Source organism: Poecilia formosa, unplaced genomic scaffold, assembly GCF_000485575.1.
Source record: "Poecilia formosa unplaced genomic scaffold, Poecilia_formosa-5.1.2 Scaffold185, whole genome shotgun sequence".
Lineage (NCBI taxonomy): Eukaryota > Metazoa > Chordata > Actinopteri > Cyprinodontiformes > Poeciliidae > Poecilia > Poecilia formosa.
In genome coordinates, this window is record NW_006800124.1 from 1098725 (window position 1) to 1121799 (window position 23075).

General features: G+C 39.1%; 1 protein-coding gene and 2 long non-coding RNA genes across 4 annotated transcripts; 1 reads left to right on the forward strand and 2 right to left on the reverse strand.

Annotated features, from left to right (window-relative positions):
- Positions 1 to 4755: 4755 nt before the first annotated feature.
- LOC107837879 (uncharacterized) lies at positions 4756 to 10537 on the reverse strand. Of its 2 annotated transcripts, none has more exons than XR_001663929.1 (2): positions 8699 to 10537; positions 4756 to 5407 (listed from the first exon to the last, which is right to left on the reverse strand). It is a non-coding gene; the product is annotated as an uncharacterized LOC107837879 (long non-coding RNA). The 2 variants fall into 2 exon arrangements; XR_001663928.1 differs by having other exon boundaries at positions 7086 to 10537.
- Positions 5273 to 13328, forward strand: nts (neurotensin). Its single transcript, XM_007566017.2, has 4 exons — positions 5273 to 5357; positions 6867 to 6928; positions 10544 to 10756; positions 12308 to 13328. The coding sequence occupies exons 1-4, from the start codon at positions 5297 to 5299 to the stop codon at positions 12449 to 12451; spliced, it is 480 nt and encodes a 159-aa protein (XP_007566079.1). The 5' UTR covers positions 5273 to 5296; the 3' UTR covers positions 12452 to 13328.
- Positions 11605 to 22949, reverse strand: LOC107837880 (uncharacterized). Its single transcript, XR_001663930.1, has 3 exons — positions 22704 to 22949; positions 20031 to 20034; positions 11605 to 11615 (listed from the first exon to the last, which is right to left on the reverse strand). It is a non-coding gene; the product is annotated as an uncharacterized LOC107837880 (long non-coding RNA).
- Between the last annotated feature and the right edge of the window lie 126 nt (positions 22950 to 23075).

The following is a 23075-nucleotide window of genomic DNA, read 5'->3' on the forward strand; positions in this document are numbered from 1 at the left end:
TGCGTACAATGCTGGAGGGCAAGAAGACTATTCTACACTTATCCGCACCGCAGAATAATTCCGTTATCTCAATCAAACATAGACATGTAGATATTATTAATTTCGTGCAGTGCTTCACAGCAAAGAGAGAAACCGTTGAAGTACAACTCAAAACCATGTATTTCTCGCTCTCTGTATCAGCGCAGATAGTTTATGGCTAGTTCGCTGTTACTGTCTCTTACTCTGCAGTTGTGGAGTCACAATGTCTGGGTTCATGAGCGCCCCCAGCGATGAGTCACGAGAACTGCCTGCCTCACCTCGAATCTGTTTTCTGCCGTTTATGATCGCTCCTCAGCACACGAAACATGTCACACACACACAGTTGGTGACAATAAAAACACAGTACATTAAATACATAAGCTAAATGATGGAAAATCAGTTCATATATTAAATGTTTTTAACCATTTTATTGGCGACGTACAGACAGGAGGAGCATGCTTTCATGGAATGGCAACCGGTGCAGTTAGCGAGAGCTTGCGCAATCCCAGGTGAGGCTCAGCTCACTGCTGCCTCACCAAGCATTTGAATGGGAAAATGCGAAAATTCAGCGATTTTGAATATAATAAATATTATTTACGTCACTGAATATATATATATATTAAGTGGAGCAGTAAGTCTGTTGGGTCTCTGGCTGTTTCCATTGACCATAATTGCACAAACTGTCCATCCATCCATTTTCTGTACACCCTTGTCCCTCAGTGGGGTATCTCCAGCTAAAGTTCCAGTTGAGAGGCGGGGTACACCCTGGACAGGTCGCCAGTCTGTCGCAGGGCAACACAGAGACAAACAACCATGCAGACACACACTCACACCTAGGGGCAATGTTTCAGACTGCGGGAGGAAACCGGAGTACCTGGAGAAAACCCACGCATGCATAGGGAGAACATGCAAACTCCATGCAGAAAGACCGGGGCCAGGAATTGAACCCAGAACCTTCTTGCTGCAAGGCAACAGCTCTACCAACTGCGCCACTGTGCAGCCATTGTGCAAACTGCACTTAAGAAAATACATCCATTTAATAGAAACATGCTAATTTTGAAAAAAACTTACAGGTTTTTTTTTTTTTTTACCAAAATGATCCCACTACGATGAAGTGGTTTTTAACTGCATCGAAATTAGTGGATTTCACAAAACTGGAGTCACATGAACAACCGGATGTTACTACCGGCGAAAAAGATGAAGAAGACGACAGGAAGCGGTAGGAGGATGAAGGCGAGATGTAATTTTTAATGATTTATAGCATGAACAAACTTATTCACCTCCTGACTACCAGTAGTTCATTTTTGGCCTCTGTAGAGGACATTTCTAAACTTGAATATCTCCCACCCTCTGCATTCTACTGAATTAATTCCTTTTGGTATCTGGAGAGGACATTTAGGGCTTTTCAATGATACCACATATGTAGGGGTGGGACTTCTGTTCGTATATTTTTCTAATACATAAAAATTGCATTAATCAGTAATAACACATTTTATGGGAAGAGACAAAGTAAGTGCNTGAATGGGAAAATGCGAAAATTCAGCGATTTTGAATATAATAAATATTATTTACGTCATTGAATATATATATTAAGTGGAGCAGTAAGTCTGTTGAGTCTCTGGCTAATTGCGCAAACTGTCCATCCATCCATTTCACCCTTGTCCCTCAGTGGGGTCGGGAGGGGTGCTGGTGCCTATCTCCAGCTAACGTTCCAGTCGAGAGGTGGGATCACCCTGGACAGGTCGCCAGTCTGTCGCAGGGCAACACAGAGACAAACCATGCAGACACACACTCACACCTGGGGGCAATTTGGAGAGGCCAATTAACCTGACAGTCATGTTTTTGGACTGCTGGAGGAAACCAGAGTACCTGGAGAAAACCCACACATGCACAGGGAGAACATGCAAACTCCATGCAGAAAGACTGGGGCTGGGAATCGAACCCAGAACCTTCTTGCTGCAAGGAAACAGCTCTACCAACTGCACCACTGTGCAGCCATTGTGCAAACTGTACTTAAGAAAATACATCCATTTAATAGAAACATGCTAATTTTGAAAAAACTTACAAGTTTTTTTTTTAACCAAAATGATCCCACTAGGATGAAGTGGTTTTTAACTGCATCGAAATTAGTGGATTTCACAAAACTGGAGTCACAGGAACAACCGGATGTTACTACTGGCAAAAAAGACGAAGAAGACGACAGGAAGCGGTAATGTAATTTTTAATGATTTATAGCGTGAACAAACTTATTCACCTCCTGACTACCAGTAGTTCATTTTTGTCCTCTGTAGAGGACATTTCTAAACTTGAATATCTCCCACCCTCTGCTTTCTACTGAATTAATTCCTTTTGGTATCTGGACAGGATATTTAGGGCTTTTCAATGATACCACATATGAAGGGGTGGGACTTTTGTACGTATCTTTTTCTAATACATAAAAATTGCGTTAATCAGTAATAACACATTTTATGGGAAGAGACAAAGTAAGTGCATAAAACCTTTTATTACCTTACAAAGAATGTGGGATTTAAAAAAAATGCTGATTGGACAATATTTTTTTTCCTGGTAGTCAGGAGGTTCATTAGTGATTATAGTTACAATTTTTATATAATGGAAGCAGTGCAATTGAGAAATTTATTTTTCAACAGTTATACTTGATGAGCTCCACTTGTCATCAGCTGTTAGACCCAAACATGTAAAACCCAGAAACAGCCCCAGACCCTTTGATTTACCTCATTTTTGCTTATTTGTATTCCAAATACTGAATATGTATTTTTGTTTCAACAAGTTACCATACATCTTGTTTGTGTTCCTTTAATAATTTTGCCAAAACGTTTTGAAATGAATGACAATTTTTTTAACCAATTGATGCTTTAGAATCAAATGGATCAGATTGTTTTGAATAATTTTATACCTCAATCAAAATGTATAACATAGAGCAAAATTATAAAATTATATAAGTTAAAGGGTCTAGATTAGATTTTTCTCTTGTACTGGTTTGAGTTTTCACTTGATTTTACAGAAATTAATTTTAAAAAATGAATTTTTGGTCTGAGAAATGTGTTGGGTTAAGGTGCGTTACATGTAACTGTCTTTCTCTTAAACATTGTTTTGTTTTTTGTTTTTTTTTAAGCAGCCCTGCGTTGTAATTCCGTGGTAAATATAAAGAAATTCATTTATTTGAACATAAGTAAAAACTCAGTATCAGTTTAAAGCATTGGTAGGCGGAGCTAAGAGTGGTGGGATTGTGATGTGATGCAGATTTCTTTCATAAGTTCATAATTAGAATTTTCAGCCATTGTTTACATCCTGATTTACCATGCTTGGTGCAAAATTATAAAGTTTCTGTCTCATAAATGACGCAAAGGTTTGAAGACAATCAAATACATATTCGATGTACCATATATGGAACTGACGCAAATCAGATTTTTTTTTATCTGAAAAGATCAGAATTTGGCCGTCCAGACTGGTCAAAGGAGCAAAAACAGCAGGTTTGGGTCTCATTTACCTGATGTGTGAACATAGACTAAGATGCTATTTATGTATTCTGGTTCCTGTTTGCTATTTTCTTCGTACTAGGGAACCGTCTTGAGTGTTTTCCAATTATGAGTAATCTTTAAACCACAGAATTATGATGTGTAAATGACTAGGGAAGCCCTTTAGTGCCCAGATCGATTAGCAGCAGCAGCAGCAGCGTGTCAACACACCCCCCAAAGGCTCCAGAGCAATAAAACACAAAGCCATCTGCTGCTACAGAGCTGCTGTAACACAACCAGGCCTGTCACAAAAACATATTTTGCTGGATGATAAATCTATTGTCCCAGAACTTATTGCGATAAACGATAATAATGTTGCTTTGAGATCATTTTCAAGTAATATGATGATAATGACATAATAATAATGGTAATAATAATAATAATAATAATGCAATTACACACTCTTAAAGATCAAGAAACTTTAAATTCTAACGAACATTTAACACTGGAGGTGGCAGGCATTTTAAATATTCAAAATAAGCAAACAAAACAAATAAAATTAACACTAAAATTTGAGTGAAAGAATTTTGCACCAGACTGTTTGTTGTACAGTCTTTGGTAAAAGAGAGAGAGCTACAAGAAAAACAATCATCCAAATGGAAATGATCTAACTCGTTTTAATTGATCATGCCATTAATTGATTTATTGTTTATTGTGACAGGCTGCACCGATTGCAGTTTTCTGACCGATCACCTATCTATAAAAAGCCTGACCTGCCAGTTCCAATTTTGTCCGATACCGTTTGTGGGGGGAGTTTGTGTGATATCTCGACAAATAAAGGAAGAAAGTTGCTAAGTTGCCAACAGTGGGTTGTGCAGACATGAGCTGGTGGGCGGGGCTAACAGGCCTCTCACTGCAGAGCATCAGGAGCCAGTGGCTGATTTTTAGACCTTTGTCGAGGTAGAAAAGATTGGCTTCACAAGCAACTATCAGCTGATCACAGATCCCCCAAAATTAAGAAAATAGAAGTTGATAAATCTGCCAGCCGATTCTTGGTGCACCCCTAATCTATTATCATTAAATACTAAGGATGGTGTAAGTTTTTACACATTTATAGAGAAAATGTCGTAATTGGAAAAAAGTCTGAACTTTTTTAACAAGCTAGCTGAATTATTACATGAATCCCTGAGTGATGAGTGAAGCGTTACTCAGACACCGGCCCAGAGCTGCCTGTTCAACTTGTTTCAAACTCGTCCGGTAATTAACAGAGAACAATGCTTTGTGTTTTATTTTGTGTTTTTTTTTCCAAACGGTGACAGAAACGGTGATCTGTGCGTCACCCTCCACCACTCAGAGACCAACGTACAGCTAACCTCTTCCACTGAAGATGTAAAAAACCAAAAATCTCCAGAGCAGTGACGCAAAAAACCTTTCTGCCCCGTGATGCCAGAGTGACGACCGGCGAGACACAGCAACGTGGATGGAGGGAGACGATCTGGAGGGGCAAGGGGAGGGGGGAAGAGACCCACGCTCTGACATCACGCGGGCTCTTATATACGGAGGGAATGGAGCCCACCGCACTTCACATCCAACCAGGAAGCTCTGACAACCATCTCAGACCTTGAGGAGGAAAAAAGAAGGGGGGAAAAAAAGAAGCGGCAGCATCGTCTCCATAAATTCATCTCCAGCCTCTTCAGTCGCGCTCTGACCCTTAACCTTATGGACTAAGCTCGTCCTCAGGTGAACTCCTCACTGCGGAAGCCCCCCTTTTGTTTCACACCTTTTCTCATTTTGTCGTCAAGATGCAGGCGCAGTTGGCTTGTGTGCTCCTCCTCTGTTTTCCATGCGGCGCGCTCTGCACAGGTAAGCAGCAGGCATCGCTCAGCGGGTCCCGTTCTCCGTCGTTTCATCTGCTGGACCAAAAAGTAACAAAATAGATGTTTTCTCCCCGGGTTCACGTGATTCAGAGTGTTCAACAGGTGCACGGTTTCAGAAAGTTTATGCCACAGCAGACGCTTTTCAAGATGAATCGTGTCTATTTTGAATGTTGTTTGCTGAAAAGTTGAATTAATTTGACAAGTTTTTAAGAATTGGCTATTTGGAAAAGAATTCAGTTATTTAAGTTAAATCTCAATTAAACATTTCAAATGTCTGCAGTTCAGTTTTCCTTTGAAATTTGTGTGTGGAAAATTAGATAAATCCACACTGATAAAATAAACTGTAACCAATAAATTAAAAAAAACTTAATTATAAGATTTGTGAAATTAATCTCAAAGATGACTTTACATAAATCATTTACGCTTCTATTATGTTACATTGACAGCAATAGGTAAGATTTCCCCTTTTATTACTTATTAATCAAATGAAAGAACTCAAAAGCATAATATTTAAAATTTCTTATTTCAACATCCAAAATAAATATTTAAGATCTAAAAGTTTAAGCAGATTAATAGTTTCTCAGCTTCTGTCATTATTATGCACAAATAGGTTTTTGCTTGGTCCCAATGGGAGCAGAGTGATGACTTACAAATTATAAAAAGTCATTTTGTTTATAAAAAATACAATTAAATTGTAATTAGTTTGTGATTAGGCATGAAACATCTGTGAAATATTGATAAATACTTAAATTTAGCAGAGATTCAAACCTTTTCTCTTATTACTTATACTTTTTAGAGGCAAAATTTTCATGGGGTTATGAAATAAAAAAAATTTGAATCATGCATAATTTTCTTTCTACTTCAAATTGTTAACCACTTCGTGTTGATTTTTCACATTAAATTCCAATGAAACATATTTGTGTTTGTGGTCTTAATGTGACAAAATATGGAAAAGTTCAAAAGAGTATGAATACTTTTGTGAGCCAATATATCAGCTGGCTAAATCCTAAATGTTGCTACCCAACCAGCTAAATCTGGACACAACTTACTACCAAACTCTTGAGAATACCAGCTCACTTCTCATCAACATGTTTCTGTAAGATTTGCTACCAAAATGAAGCAGTTTGAACATTATTTAACATTAAATTTAAGGACTAATATCCTGAATTGAGACAATTCTAGTGAGTAATGTTGCTAATGCTTCAAAATCCAGTTTTGTAGTGTAATCTGAATATTTGGCTTTAACCTAGACATTTATAAATTAGCTTTTTCCTAAATATTTTATGTATCGGCCCTGATGAAGCAGTTGGACATGAAACTGATATAAACTGAATCACCTGCTGGATCACTGATGTCGCCTTCAGCCTTGCTAAACTGTTGTCAAGATACATTAACTTCCTCAACGAGGAAAAAACTCTCATTATTGAAAACAATCCTGTCTTGTAACACTCTCCCCTGCTGGCTGGATGGTTTTCTGATCCTGTTTCTCTGTCAGATGTAGAGCAGGAGCAGCGAGCGCTCGCTGAGGAGCTCTTCACCAACCTCTTCACCTCTAAGGTACGTTCTCTTTATTTTTATTTTTTTACCCCTGCAGGATCAGAGAGCTGGTCTCCAAAAGTGCCGGGTGTTTTTAGTGACCTCCCACCTTCACCCGCACAGGCCGACCAGGTGTCCTCTCATAAAAACCTGCAGTGGAAACCCCCACCCCACCTACCTGTGTTCAGGCTGAGTGGGTGGAAAATAATCAATCTAAAGAGAGCACGGACGGCTCCTGGTGTCCTGTGGAGTAAAAATGTTTTCGTCTACACAGTCAGAAAATCCACTGTTTGAGAAAGAGAGGAAAAGGTGAAAAATGAATCACTTGTTGCTTTTGGACTTTTATCACATTATCTTGATCATTAAAGGTGTGTGATACTGCATATTTTGGTAAATACACACTCAGTATCACCAATACTGATACTGATACATTTATTATTTCAACTTGATATATCGTCAAACTTCAGACCGATAGGCGTTTTTGAGATTTTTCCTTTAAATTATTTAATTGAAGCCTGAGAGATAATTTCAACTTGATAATTTCAAGTTTATAGGTGTTTACTAAAATAAAAATAAAATTTAAGTATCGATCTTACATGATAGTATCAATACCAAAACTGATACCATTATTTTTTGCTTAAGTTTAATAAATCATCAAACTGCTGAGGCTTTGTGCTTGAATTATTTCGGAACAAGCCAGGACAGAATTTGCACAAAGTCTATGTGTCTACAAAACAATTAAATAACATATTAACATGACAAACAGAATCAATAGAAAAACAAAAAAATTGTTTTTTCCTAAATAAAATGCAAAAATCAAAACAAAATTTTATTCCCATAGAGTTGGGAAACTTACAATACTGAAATAAAATTTCAAGAGGGAATCTGAACTTAACGCATCAATCTTAACACACTAGTATCGATTCGACTAGTATCCATCCGATTCTGATGATATTTTTTATTATTTAAGTTTAATATATCATCAAATTTTTGAATTCTAGGTGTTTTTCCAATTTTTGTTTTGAATTATTTCATTTAAACCTAGGGCAGGCAGAATTTGGACAAAGTTCATAGGTGTCTACAAAATAATGTCATAGCATATTAACATGATAAATGATTGAAATACCAAACAATTTTGTGCACATTTTCTCCTAAATAAAGTAAAAAAAAAAGTATGTTTTGAGAGATAATCAAAACAAAATTTCTTTTGAGGTAGCGGTAGCACTGAGAAGCCACAATACGAAAAGAAAGTAGCATTTCAAGAGAGAAACTGAAACTAAAGCATCGATCGTATCACTTTAATAACGATCCGATGCTGATATCAGCTTGGTATCGAAATTACCAATACTTTGGATCGATTCGCCCACCTGTAATGATCACATCCAGTCAATGAGAGAATAACTCTTTAAGAGAGGAAGTGTAAAGACGCACAGACTGGCTAATGGGATTCAGATGGAGCTGACAGCTTCCTAACGACATCACATCCTGCTCCTTTTCTCTGCCTGATAAACAACCGGGCCGCTCGCACGGAGACGTGACGGTGACAAATCAGCCGTGTGATTCATTGCAGCCGATGCTTGGCGCGCGCTCAGGGGTGATGATCGTGATTCTAAGTTGTCGGATGACTGATAGAGCGTTCAAGAAACTGGAAGGAGAACTAGCGTAAAGAGAGGATGCTGTCACTCTCCATTTGAACGATATTGGTGATCATTCAGACTGAATAACCCGCTGATGAGATACAAGAGGCAGTCTCTTATCAGAATGTGTCACTGTAATACAGAATGCGCTTACCTTAGACTGATTTGTCTTCCATTGACCTCGGTTCATCTTTCGTAGGTTTCTATTGTTGAAATGATAACGATTTTTGTTGTTGCTGCTCTTCAAAAAGAAAGAAATAAAGAAATAAAGAAAATGTCTTAACACACACATGGCCTCACAGGGCCATGCGTGTGTCTGTACATTTAACTAACCTGGAGCTGTGCAAGTCTTTGATTGATTTCCAAATGTCGGCAGCTCATTGTTTCTTTGAGAGCTCTTTATCTTCTACTAAGCAAACAGAAAAATCCCAATGTAACAAATTAACGTCCTACCAATAAAACAAAATTAAACTAATAGAACTTTTTTTAGTTATACAAATCATCTGCACAGTGGTTAATGATCGAGATGTTAGCATGCATTTAACATTTCTCAATCTGGATGCTATTTACCTACATATTAATTTACAACCTGCAAAGCTACATCCAAATCTAAGGATAACAGTTTGTGATGTTACTAAAATGGTAATAATTAAAAACTTAAGTCAAACTTTTACATCTGACTTAAAATGTTATCACGATATTTCGTGGTACTATCGTGATAACGATAAGTGTCTTTTGCATTTTTTTTTGTTTTGTTTTTTTTAGTTATGACTGCATGGCACAGCGATCAACACCCAATAAACACAAATACTGATAATAAAAAGCATTCCTATTTTTCAATTGGTTTCTTAAAGACACCATTTAAAGATGTGGGATTTACTAAATTAAAAATAGTAACTGCATTAAGTCATATTTGCGAATTTATTGTTATTTATTGAAGCTCTCATGAAACAGAGGAGAAAGTTAACGTGTTAAGTAAGGTCATCACTTTTTGGACTAAAGCAAAATCATCATTACAATAAATCCAAATTCTTATCATGATAAACAAATAAACAATATTATAAATGTGTACTGCTATCTGTGGCCTTTATAGTGTATATATCGTTTTAAATAAACCAGAATTATAGAACTTTGGTTAAGAGAAACTCAGGTTGTTAGCATGTTTGGCTTTACAATTAGCATAGTTGCTACTAGCATGTTCTACTAGTTTGTTCTTCACTACTTTGGTTCTTTACTACTACTATTTTTCAATAATTTATTAATAGTACGTCATAAAATTACTTGGTTTATCTTTCTCTGTTACATCAAAATAAAAAGTAAGAACTGCTTTATGGTTAAGGCTTGCTAGCAAGTCTAATTCTGTTGCACATGTCAAATGTGAATCACAACTGACACAATATATTGTTAGAATTTAGCTATCACAACATTAAACTTACTGTGCTTATTGTGCTTGATTAAAAATTCAACGACATTGAGTCTTTAATATCTTCCTAACGTCCTTTCATAGCAATTCTCAGAGAACTTCATCTCATTTTGCACCTTTAATTGCTTGCACTGCTCACCAGGTTTCAGCTAGGATCTTTAAAATACATCAGACATGAGGTGGGATGAGTTTGAAAGAGTTTAAGATACTTACCACCAAAAGTGTCTATTTTGTTTACTTTAAGCCAGTTTGTGCATTTGTCGGTGTTCTCTGGACATAGAGGGTAAGGGTAACAAGAGGCAGCACGACGGAAATTCTAACAAGAACATTGGATTACTCTGCATTAGGCTGATTCTATTTTTACCTGAATCTGATTTGTAAAACTTCTTATTACTCAAAGTTTCTTTTATTTTGTCTGACTGTTTCAACTTCAACGCGGACATCCTACGCGCCAAACCCGGATCTAATTTGCTCTCAGCTTTTGAAAGTGAATCCCTTTCCATCGTATCCACAATTCAATTAAGAGCCCGGTCCCGGTTCCAGCCGACCGCCCCCGTTCTTCTCTTTCTGTTACAGATGAAACACAACAGGCAGACTGCCCCCTACTGGCACGTATCGTTGACCAACCTGTGCCGGCTGATGGGCGGCCTGCGGCAGGAGGCGTGGAGCGGCGAGCAGGAGGAAGAGGAGGCAGAGGCTTCCGAGCTGAGGGAAGGGAGCCTCCCGCTGCTGGAAGAGCTTTACAGCCTCCAACACATCTGCAGAGCGCTGCAGAGCCGGGAGGAGAGGGTGAGAGGCACACACACACACACACACATCTCAACAGAGACACATCTGCGCAAATTCAACATCTTAGTCGTTTGAGTGTATTTCAATGTAAAACTCTAGGTGACCTACCTTGTTTTCCTTCTGGATTTTTCTGCATTTGGACGGTTCTCCATTTTGGCAGCTGTGCAGGGACGTGTCTACATCAGGTTATAGAGGGGGGGTGCCAGATGGGGGCCGCTGAACTGCAGACCACAAGCAAAAATTCTGGTGGTTTTTATTCTATTGTTATATACAGTAAAGAGCCCATGGCATATGATGGCTTAAAAAGGCCATTGAGGATAGAAAATTAAAAAGCAGTACATTTCTGCCAAAAAATCTCAAACTTTCTACAAAAGAAAAAAAAACAGAAAAACATGGACATTTCTGAGTTTGAAAAGTAAAAGAAAATTGCTTGTAAACCCTCAAAAAATGTTTATATTAATATAAAAAAAATTCTTTAAAAAAAAACCTGTGGAAATTGACAAAAGTCTAGAGTTTTTTTTAATTTTGAAAATCCTATATTTTTCAGGAGTTGAAATATTTTCAAATAGCCAAATTAGTCTCTCACAGTCAAGTTAAAATTGCAGTGTGAAGCAACAAGTTCATATAGTACATTAACTTTTATGAACAATAATTCTTTGTTGATACTGTCACTATATTGTGACAATATGATATGAAACAGATAATCTGTCTCATACCAAGCTTTTATTCCTTCTCCCATTGGTCCCAGAGCGAACTAGAAACAACCAATCATAGCCAGGAGGCGGGTCTTAGCGCTGTCAATCACCATCCCCCTTGCTCTCTGCTATGATGCAGCTAGCCTGTCATGAATGCTAGGCTACTTAGCAAGGCGGATAAACAGGATCCTGAAACGATGAGTTGTTTCATGTTAGCACGATGAGCTGCTAGTACATGAGCTTGATTGACAGAGCTAAGTCCCTCCTCCTGTCTCTGATTGATTATATTTTGAGATCGACCTTTTCACAGATTATGTGTCTAATATTACACTATCACAACATTGTGATCGTTTTAACAAATATGCAAAAAAACCTTCATTTTTTGTAAAAAAAAAAAAAAAAAGTTACAGTGCAGCTTTAACAGCCAAAAACCCCCGATCACTGACAGAATAACTCTAACCCAGCTAATCCAATAAGAGTCTGTTTTAGCTGATATGAAATCCCCTGAACACACAACGACACACCGTCCTTCTGACACACATTCAGACACAAACACACACTTTTGAAAACAGCTAACCGTACCCACTTGTAAACACACTTTTCACTTCCTCTTCTCCCACATCCTCCATCATCCTCCTCTCAAAGAGGTTTTCCTCCCTCTTTTTTCTTCTTTTTTATTCTTGAAATGTTAACATAGCTCCAGCAGATTAGCACCTGTTTCACCATGCATGAACGTGCAGAGCAAGTACACTCCTCTAATCACAGTGAACGCCAGCTCAGCATCACATTACACTGCCTCTGAGCAACAAAACCCATGTCCTCTCCCCCCCCATCCCCCCTCCTCTGCTCCTCACAGCTACTCCGAGACTCGGTGGAATATTCAGAGGAGAACGGCGACGCGCCGCTGAAACGAAAATCCCCGTACATCTTGAAGAGGCAAGCCGCCCACAACGCCAAGTCGCGGAGGCCTTACATCTTAAAGCGGAGCTCGGTTTACTGACGGCCGTCGCTCATTCTGTCTGCGTGTGGCTGCAGAGTTTGTTCCTTTTTTGTTTTTTTCTCCAGTAAGAACCTGCGATTGTACGTCCAGCGCTGAGGCCTGTCGTTATGCTGCTGCTGACAATAAAACAACTGAAGCATCGTACACATTGTGTTTTCTCTGAGGATCCGTATTCATTCATCTGTTCCTTCACTGCAACGTAAAAGATTGTTCTATGTTTTTAAAGCGAATGAAGGATTGCTAATAAAAAGCTAGCCTGACCTGGATGTTTGTGCTCTTGGTCAGTGCGATCCACAGCAAACACGAACACGGTGTCTTTATTTGTCTCGGTCTTGTTTGCAGACTTCTTGTATGAATCCGATGCAAGTCGTCTGGCTACAGGAGTATCAAAAGATGGACGAACACATTGTTGGTTTTATAATCTCTACAAGTCTTTTGACGTTTGTTTACCAGCTTTTCACATCTACAGACTTGATGTTTTCACCCATTTTTCTTTTTCAAAATAGCCAAAGTCTTATTGAATTGAGAGTATCTTTGAATGGAAATTTGCCTTGCCACAGATTTTCAGTAGGAATTTGTTCAGTATTTTAAAACATGATTATGCTTCAGTTAAACTACCGGTGTATTCACACTAGGTCCAGACCAAAATCAGACTTTTATCTTTTTCGTTTGTTGCTGTCTGCTTTCGCCTGTGGCGTAGCGCACGTCCACTAATCTGCTAGCAGCAAAGCTAACTTCTTCGTTTGGCAAAATTGCCAATCTTTGAAAACATTTCGCACACTTAGCTAACCCTCACATGAATCTAAGGCGATTATTTACTTGTCTGTTTGTTATACGTTTTCAGCTGAATTAAATTCTACATCTGCTTTGAAGTTTTGATGATCGACTGTTAAAAGATCTTCAAGTTCATATTCATACTCTTGTTTTGAAGTGCGTGAAGACCATTTCCTCTCCTCATTCTCTCTCTTTTTTCCCACGAACAAACAAGAAACATAAAGGAACAGAAGAACAAGATACAAACATAAAAATAATATCTTTGGGGATTACAGAATATGTAAATTATATTGCAAAAATTTAATTTATCTTTCAACGGCAGATATTATTTGAATTAAAGTCAGTGTTTTAGCATTAGCTAAATACCTTGTTGGTGTAGCGCCTTAGCTTACTGTTAGTGCAACTAACATTTAGAGTATCTTCTGCCTCTGCTAGAATCCTGCTTCTCACGCTCAAACTTCCTGTTCTCAGAGTGTAAAACTTTTGCCCTCGGCCGTGTTTTCTCTGTTTGTGAGTCTTTCTGGAGTGAACTTCAGCAGCACAACACACATGCCCTCGAGAGGACTATGGTTTCAAAGTCACACTCTCTAAGAAGACAGAAGGCAGTGATGTTTCTGTTGGCCTGATATCAATTTCAGTCAACAGAGACATCACTGCTTTCTTTGTTTTACCCAAGAGAAGATGAAGTTTGAGCATGAGGAGCAACACCAGGACAATCAGGACAGCTTCAGCCAAAAGTATGACAGTGTTACTGTTGTCATTGTCACAGGGTGCTACCTCCTCCCCTGTAACAAGGATAAAGTGGGTCTAGATTATGGATGGATGAAAAGAAACTCTGCAAGCAGAGAAAAAAGAGCTGGAAAAAAGAGGAACTCTTAGCATATGGTGCAGGATTCAAACAGCGTAGATGTATTGAAGCAGGACGCATGAGATCTGCACACAGATTTGAATGAGATGATTGTACCATCTGAAAATGGAAATGAGGACTAAGGCTCTCACATTCAAAAAGTATGCACTTAGGGTTCATTCACATCATCCCAGTTCAGCCCACCTTAATCGAACCTTGGTTCGTTTTCCTTGAAGTCTGGTTCGTTTGGGGAAGTGTGAATGGGTAACTGAACTCTGATGTGGATCAAAACAGCTGCCTCTGGCCGACTTAAAAACCTCGGTCTGGGTTTGGTTGAGGTGAACTCTGATGCAGTTTGAATGCATATGTGGATGCCAAGGGGACCAGAGATCGCACCAAAAGCAGGAAGTGGTGTTACAGTGCAGGGCATTCTGGGTAAATACGACCAAAACAAACACGCCATTCTAGCACAAGATGGAAAAATGGCTTCAGTTCTTCTGCCAAAGAGAAATCCTACACCCGTTGCTCAACGTAACTTCCTTCCATTTCATGAAGAAGGATTTTGTGCTGAGTGTCTTCTTCAGAGGTTTTCATGTCATTTCCTTGAATGGCTCTTGGTGCAGCGCCACCACAGGCGAGGGAGTGAACAGGGTTTTCAATTAGTTTGGTTCATTAAACACAGCACAATGTGAAACTGTGATTTTAATTCTCCAACGAACCGAGTCAGCCCGACTGTCAGGTGGGAAAACACCCAGACTGTTGAAAGACAAACTTCTGAACCGCTCTCCGAGTTCCACTTGGTCGGATGAAACTCGGCATCTCTCAGGCTTTAAATCTTTACAACGCGTGTATCTTTTCATCACCTTCGTACAAGGTACGGCCAGATGGTTTCTTGCTTTCTCTGTGATCTGCTATCACAGGTTTGACTATTTTTGCCCTTTAGTAAGCTTCTCCTTGCATAATATGATGACATCAAGTCTTTTCCTTAATCTGCCTGGGGTACACATGCTGTGCAGAGGCTTCATTTCCTCTGTTTTCTGAATTTGATTTCTCCTGCCTGAGTTATTCACTTACACTTTATCTCTAAGGAGGCCATCTTTGTTCCCTTATCTTGAATATCGCTTTGACATCCGTTAGCATCACACGTCGTGCTTCAGTTTGTCTTTCCTTTCTGGCTCATAATTAAGTTGGTTGTCACAGGTGATCCATCTGAGGTCAAATAAAAGAAAGAAGTCTGTATTTGCCATGGTTCCTTTTAACATTGAGAGCACGCTTTGTTCCTGCTCTTTTTTTGTGATGACTTCAAGAGAGCAGCAGGCTTCAGCTCTTAGAGCAGAACTTTACTTTTACAGCAGAGAGTTTTGGCATTGATAAATGTCAGTTTCATCTCCAAATCAAAGAGTCTTTAGGGCTCAGTTCTTCATCCTGTCAGCCAGAGGGAAGCAGACACACACACACACACACACACACACACACACACACGTTTGTTTTGCCATCTTTGTGGGGACTTTCCATTGACTTCCATTCATTTCTACTAATTTCTACAGCCTAAACCTTACCTTTACCCTTTTCCTAACCCTAACCATCACATACCTAACCCTAACCCTAACCAAAACTCAATTCATACCTTAGCCCTAACTCTGACCCCTGACCCAAAAACAGGGTTTCCCCTCGTGGGGACCAGGCTCAGGTCCCCACGAGGAGCGACTGGTCCCCACAACGTAGTATATGTCAGGAAAATCGTCCCCACACACACACACACACACACGCACACACACACACACACGCACACACACGCATACGCGCACACACAGGAGCATTTCGAACAGCCTCATCTTTGCTTCACCAGAACACTCTCACTATAGAAAAACAAATCATACAATTTATGATGTACAGTATCTGATGAGCACACAGTTAATGTCAGAGATTTATATACATAGACCAAAGGTCATCAATGTCATGTTAATTTTAGACTTCAAAATATTCATCAAAATGTTTATTTTTTTCTTGGTCTGGGATTTTAACATGTTAACTTTGGTCAATTAATTACACAATTTTAATGTTTTTTTTGTTTGTTTGTTTGTTTTTTACACAATTATTGCAATTTTTTTTTTTTTTTTTTTTTTTTTTTTTTACATAAAAAAAGTTCCAGCAGGAACTTTTGTATTCGTATGTTTCTGGTACGCCTGTAATTCTGACACACAGGCAGAATTAGAATTACAACACTGATGTACAAAGAAGATGCTTCTCTTAACCCACCGCCGGTTAATATTTCCTTCAAAAAACGAATGAAGGAAATATTGTTTTCCTTCAATCTATTCCTTCAATAGGTTTGTTGTTGTGTTCACGTTGTGCTAAAAGCAGTTAGCCTAATGCTGAAGCTATCCAAGCCTATAATAGCATCTGAATGCTAAACATGTAGCAGCAGCACATGCTAGCATCTGCAGTCTAAAGATGGATTTTTTTCAAAACTCCTGAATCACTCCTGGAATCTGAATGGGTCGAATAGAACTTTGCACCAATTTGATGGTATAATGAGCAAAATAAAAGATTAGAAACAGCAAATATAGATGTTGTTGAGCTCATGTGCCTAAATTTTAACAGCAAAAAGGAGTTTTGAATTGAAAATGTTGCTTATTTAATCAATATATAGTTTTTGATTCTAATTACAGACCCTGCAGTTAACTCTATAAAAACCTTATAATAGATTCCCAAAACAATTTTCTCCATTATGTAGTGATTATACTACAGATACATTCAGCATTGCCCTTTCTGCCTGGTACAACTGCTTTAAAAATAAATGCTGTAAATACAGAAAAAAATCTTTTTATTCCACTTCATGCAGCTGTGCACGTGCCTGTCATGGGCAGTGGATGGCGCTGTTGCTTAACTTGTCTGGTGGCCTGATTTATAGTGACATGATGAAAGATGCAAGCAGAGAATCTGAATGTGTGTGTAACTTCGTGTGATAGCGCTGCAGTGGCTGCAAATCTGCTCTTGACTTTCAGCATCTTATGGTTGAAACTGACTTGAAGACAAACTTGAGTTAGCATTAATTAAAATTAGTATTAATAATAACAATAATGATGATAATGATGATAAACCCACAGTGTTTTATATCCAAAATTTCAATTGAAATCATACAAAAAGGGCTACAAAATTCTTCTCCCCCTTTTTACTACTATTACTATTTACCTTTTCACAAAATATATTTTAAAAATGTAATAATTGTGTCATATTTCATTGGCATGCAGTTATCAGGTATTTAGGGCCATTTCAATAGATTAAAATATTTAAAGTGAAAGTAATAATAAGAAGTTATTCTTACAAGTTTTAAACTTGCTGGAATTTCTTTGTGTCATCTTTCCAATTTCAACACAAACTAAGAACTTAGTTTTGGAAATCTAAGTTACTGTAAAAGTCTGCATATAAAAAATACTGAGAAGATATAATTTCCCCTTGTGATAAAAACATTTTCATATGAATTTTTTTTTACTGATCTCTATGTTTTAGTTTCCGAGTGTCTTGTCTATTTGCTTTAAATTTTTTTCACATTTCCTTTTGTCTGCAGGGATTCAGTTTTATTTGTAAAAGACAAAATCAGTTCAGATCAGTTTATTTACAGAGCACCAATTCACCACACTTCACAAACAAAGTCAACCCAGTATAATCATACACACATTGCAACTGATTCTAGTTATCAGACAGTTTATAATTCAAACTGGTTTTAAAAAAAGTTTTCTTTCTATGAAAATCCAGCAGTTTCCATGGAATCATTGATCTGCATCATTCGCTCCTCAAATGCCTTCAGAATAATAAAAGTTTAGATATATAGTCAGTTTATTTGACCTTAATTAAATCCATTTTAAGTAAATATGAATTCTTTGGAACGAAAAATCACTCAGTCATTCAATTAGTTCAAATGTTTGCGCTTGTAGAGTCACGACCATCAGGTGGCAGCACATCCCAAAATGAAAGAAAGGGCAGAAAAGCGTAGAGAATCTGTTAATCTTTCAAAAATGACTGGTTTTTATGAAACGTTTCTCAAGTAGAACAAATCAAGTTAGTTTTTATTTAAATAATCTTATTGTTTGATATAAGAAAAACTAAAACAACAACAGCTGATTTAAAATTGTAAAAGGTGCATAAAATGACAGATTTACAGCATCAGAAGGTCCATAATGCTCATGATAACCAGGATATCTGATGCCCCTGAAGTCAGACTGAAACTAGAAGTGACTGAAGAGGCGATCCACCTGGTCTAAGTTTGGATGCCGCTGAACTCCATCTGAACTGTACATGTTATTCACCAATAGATGAGCCCTGGAGAAATATCTAAGTAGGACATTTGCAACAAACACGCATGGCTTTAAATAACCACAAACCTCGTCGTCTCCAGGCATCTGCTAGCTGTTCAGCGCTCGAGTGCGCATAAGAAGAAAACTCAATCTCATTTCTTTTCTGAGAAAGACTGAAAATATCAATGGAAAGCACAAAGGGATTCTGGCCCTCATGCCACTGAGTCACAGCCAGACAAACGGTGAACTAATCTGCGCTTTGTAGGTGGGATTAACAACAGGGACATGTTTATGTGTGAGAAAGCCAGCAGAGAAGAAGAAAAAATGATAAGTAGGAAAGTTTCTTTAAGGTGACTCCTTGTAACGGAGAGTTCAAGCAGCTGTTTGAGTTCAACGGCTGATTTTTCTATCCACAGAAATGACTTTTCTTTTTATCTTTATTGAACAAAATGTACAAAAAAAGTTTTGCATTAAAGAACAGCACATCAAGAACAAAGACAAGACTGCCTGATAGTGGTGGACACACTCCTGCTAATCCGCTTAGCAGTGCTAAGTTTTTGTTTTTAGCACATTGCCTGTTTTGTAAAATCTTAGTTGGATAAAATTTGACGTCTGGATTGATGTTTTGGTCATCGACTGTTAAGAATTCTTCATTAGATGTTTATATTCAAGCTCTTATTTTGAAGTGGGTTCACAAAGTTTAATTTTCTCTCTTGTGTTGTTTTTTTCCCCAAAGACTTTATTCAGCAAATGGCTCGTATACAACAAAGAAATAAGGAGAAAACTATAGCACTTACATGAACAACCAACCAGGGTGTTAATTAAACAAATATATGCAAAACAATTCATATATATGAACAGTTTTGAGTGACTCTTCATTTTCTGCTTGTGTTGTTTGAGTATCAACCTGGTTGAATTTAGTGCTTTGGCGTTAGCTTCTTAGCATTAGCAGGACTAATGCTTATGATTAGTGCTTTAGAGTTAACACAACTAGTCATTTCAGTTAGCGGTGCCCACTGCTGCCAAGTTGCTGAGCTAAAGCTCCGAAAAGAACAGTCGAGCTTGAGGATGTAATGCTTGCAAGGCTATAAATCCATGAAGGAAAACCTCAAAGAAGGAGAAAAAGATCTGTAACATAAAGAGGAAGAAACCTTGCAGCTGATGAAGTCCACAGAGAGCTCAGCTGTAAAAAGTTCTTCCAGCTTCCTGAGGCACTTTAGATGTGATGCATCTCGGTGTATTAAGAAGTAATCTGCTTCAAAACCAAAGAATGGCAGGCCACAGATTTGTTTTCTTTTTTTAGTGACATGATTTTCTACAACTTCATGCACTAAATATTTAAATTCTATTCTACGTGTCAACAGTAAACTTTGATTCTCTAAATCTGCTGCGAAATCCAGTGCATGGACTTTTAATAAAGGCATAGATTGTGGATTGGAATGTTTGAAGCTGCGGGATGCAAATTTTATTTAAAAAAACAATATATGTTCTTCTTTTTTACAAATGTGCTAGAGTTATCACAATGTCATCACAGGATAATATGAAACAAATAGTCTGTGAAAAGATCAATCTCCTCCACTTCTTCCCTGAGGTACTACTGTCGTCTAAAGATATGAGCCAGGAGGCGGGTGTTAGCGCTGTCAATCAACTTCATGTACACGCTGCTAAATGTGCTAATGCTGGAGAAACAACTCACCGTTACAGGAAAACCCTTTATCCACCATCATCGTTGGCTGTGCTAACCAGCTTTGGAATTCACAACAGGTGGCGCGCACAACTCTTCATGATTGACAGCACTAAGACCCGTCTCCTGGCTCTGATTGGTTGTTTCTAGTTAGCACCGGGAGAAGGCAGAGGAGCTTGATTTTTTTTTCACAGATTATCTCTCTCGTGATACTGTCATGGTTTCGAAAAAATGTTTTTGTCAGTTACATACTGCAGCTTTAAAAATGTGTAATGAATTGGTGGAGAAGGCGATGAAACGGCCGAACATATGTGAGGGATCTGATCTGGCCTCACAACCAGCCTGGCATAGGCGTAATGCAATCCATCACTGCCCCAATGTCCAATCAGATCTGTCAGTTTTTACAAATCTGCCGGCCTCTCCAGCAGATGCCTATCAACGCGACGACTCCCTTGACCCTGAAAAAGTTCGGCCTCAGAATGCCTCCCGCATCCACGGGACAAATTACACCCTATGCGAATTAATTCGAGTCCATTAAAAACCCTCATCGACATCTGCTGCCGTCGCCTCGCCCGGGCCCCGCTTGTCTTGGCCCTTCTCCAGCCGGACGCCTCTTCAATTTAACTCCAATTTGGAGTTGGTGCGTGTTGGCTGACAGTTTGAAGCTTCTCAGTGGGATGCTGATGAGCGCGTTTCACTGCCGCTAAAGAAAAGTCATTCTCTCATCTGGACAGCGTTGCAAATTGTGTAAAAGCCCGTCTGATCAAGGTAATGGCTTGTGAAGGAATGAGATTAGCTCTCCTCGTGTGACTCCTGAAGGTGTGAATGGGAAGGTGGCGTCAGCAGCGTGACCTTGTTGCACCAGAGGGAGGAGGAGGGGGGCGGCTCAGAAAGTAATTAGGCCTCACATATGGGCAGCATTACAGCGAAGGCAGTGAAGGGAAAGCCACGTCGAAGACGTTTACCGTCACAGGTGAGGCTGTCGATGCAAGATGAGAATAATGGTCTGAGCTCAGTCAGACGCGAGACGGAAACAGAACAACATGGAGGTTTGTAGATGTTTGCTGTCAGTTTGAAAGGAGAAGTGACTGAGGAGATGAAAGTAGGTGGGAGGTCCCTCATTAAACCATCTATAGATGATCAATACTGAAGTCTCTGATGCCACTCAACCTCATGTCAGTGGTTCCTGGTGCAGCGACGCCACAGGCGACAATTTCCCCAAAATGCTGCATCCATAGGCGTTCCCTCAGTAGGCGGGGCTTGTCACTCCAACAACACAATAAGACGCCAACGTCTCCTCTGATGGCTGATAGATGATCAGCGCTCGCAACATGGCTGAATTAGGAATATAATCTCATGTAACTGTTTACATCCGTTGCTCCATTTGTAATGGAAATGCAGAGCTGTGTTCTTCATGGTGATAATGCAGAAACTACAAAGACATCAGCTTTATTTATTTATTTTTTAACTTTACAATGAAAATAAGAAACAAATAGTCTTCTAACATGCTACTTTTGTATTGGTTGCTTCATTGCATAATTTTTTTGCCTTAAGTTATACATGGTGACAGGCTATGTGTAGGCAGACCATGTCTCTTCTGTGCTTGTGTTACTTGTAAATTAACTACCACTCATCTACAGTGTCAACAGGTCAGCTCATTTGTGACCCTGAGCTAATTTGCACAGGTTTCGGTAGATTACTTTGGTCATTACAGAAATGAGCTGCCTCTGTCTGCGCTCATAAATCAGAGCAACGTTAGAAGATCTCGAAGACGACCAGCCTCCTCCATCAGATCCTGTTAAACACACTGCAGTGTTGTTTGGCTTTGATTATTGGCATATGTAGAAACGTTTTTTTTTATTTTTTTTTATGTGAACCAGAACATGACAAAATGAAACACATTTAGTAAAACTCCCCTAGACTAGAGAAAAACTATCAATGAATGTCTTAACTAATCAGAAAGTTAATTTAATTTGTGATCAGAGATATCATGTCTGTTACGGTTCTCTTTAACATCAGCTCTAATTCTCTTTCCATCCTCGCGCTGTGTTTAATACTCTGCGTTCAACGACGTGCCGTTAGTTTTACTTCAAAGTCGTGAACTTGTTCCTTTTCACGTGAGAAAACATTGCTTTGTAGGGGGTCGGGGGTCTCCTGTGTTCCTCTGTGTTTGGTGGCAGCTGAACAGATGTGAAAGCCGGCTGGTACCGGCAGATCTCTGCCAGGGACCTGCTCCATGTTGGAGAGGCGTCTGGCTCCCACCGGAAAGATTTTGAAACTGTCCGATGAATTTCTACACTGGAGAGACCGCACACATGACGATGCAAAATCTGAAGTACAACAGGTTTAGTCATACAAAGTGCAGGAGCAGCACACCACAGACGAACCGATTTCACTCAACAACATTCAGATGTCAGATGAGAAATTTAGCAAAACCTCTGAAGATCAAACGAGAGTTCAGGGTAAACAAAGGTCTTCACTCAATGAGCACATGGTGGAGAAACAACTTATTGTTACAGAAAGAACCGTTTCTTAGCAAATCGGTAGACATACTAACTAGCCTCAGCATTCATAACAGGCTCTTCTAGCTAGCTGTAGCTTAGCAAAGAGCAAGGAGAGGAGCGAGGGGAGGGATGAACAAGACCACACTAGATTGTGATAGACAGCAGTAAGACCCGCCTCCTGGCTCTGATTGGTTGTTTCTAGTTAGCACAGGGAGAAGTTGGAGGAGTTTGATTCTTTTCACAGATTATCTGTACTGACAATTTCAACAATTATATATATAAAAAATACATATCACTAAAGTATCATGGTGCTATGTGGACACATAATTTCACATTACCTCCGGGGGATAATGCCACCGCCTGCCAGTGCGTTGATGGCACCCTGGGCCCCTGCCTCTGTCAGGCCTCTGCTGGGGGATGGTGTGCCCTTGGGCCTTGGATCTCTGGGACCTTGGCTGGATCTGCTGGGTGGTTCCCCCAGGGCTCTCCTCTGCGCTCCTTTGGGGGCGCCCATTTG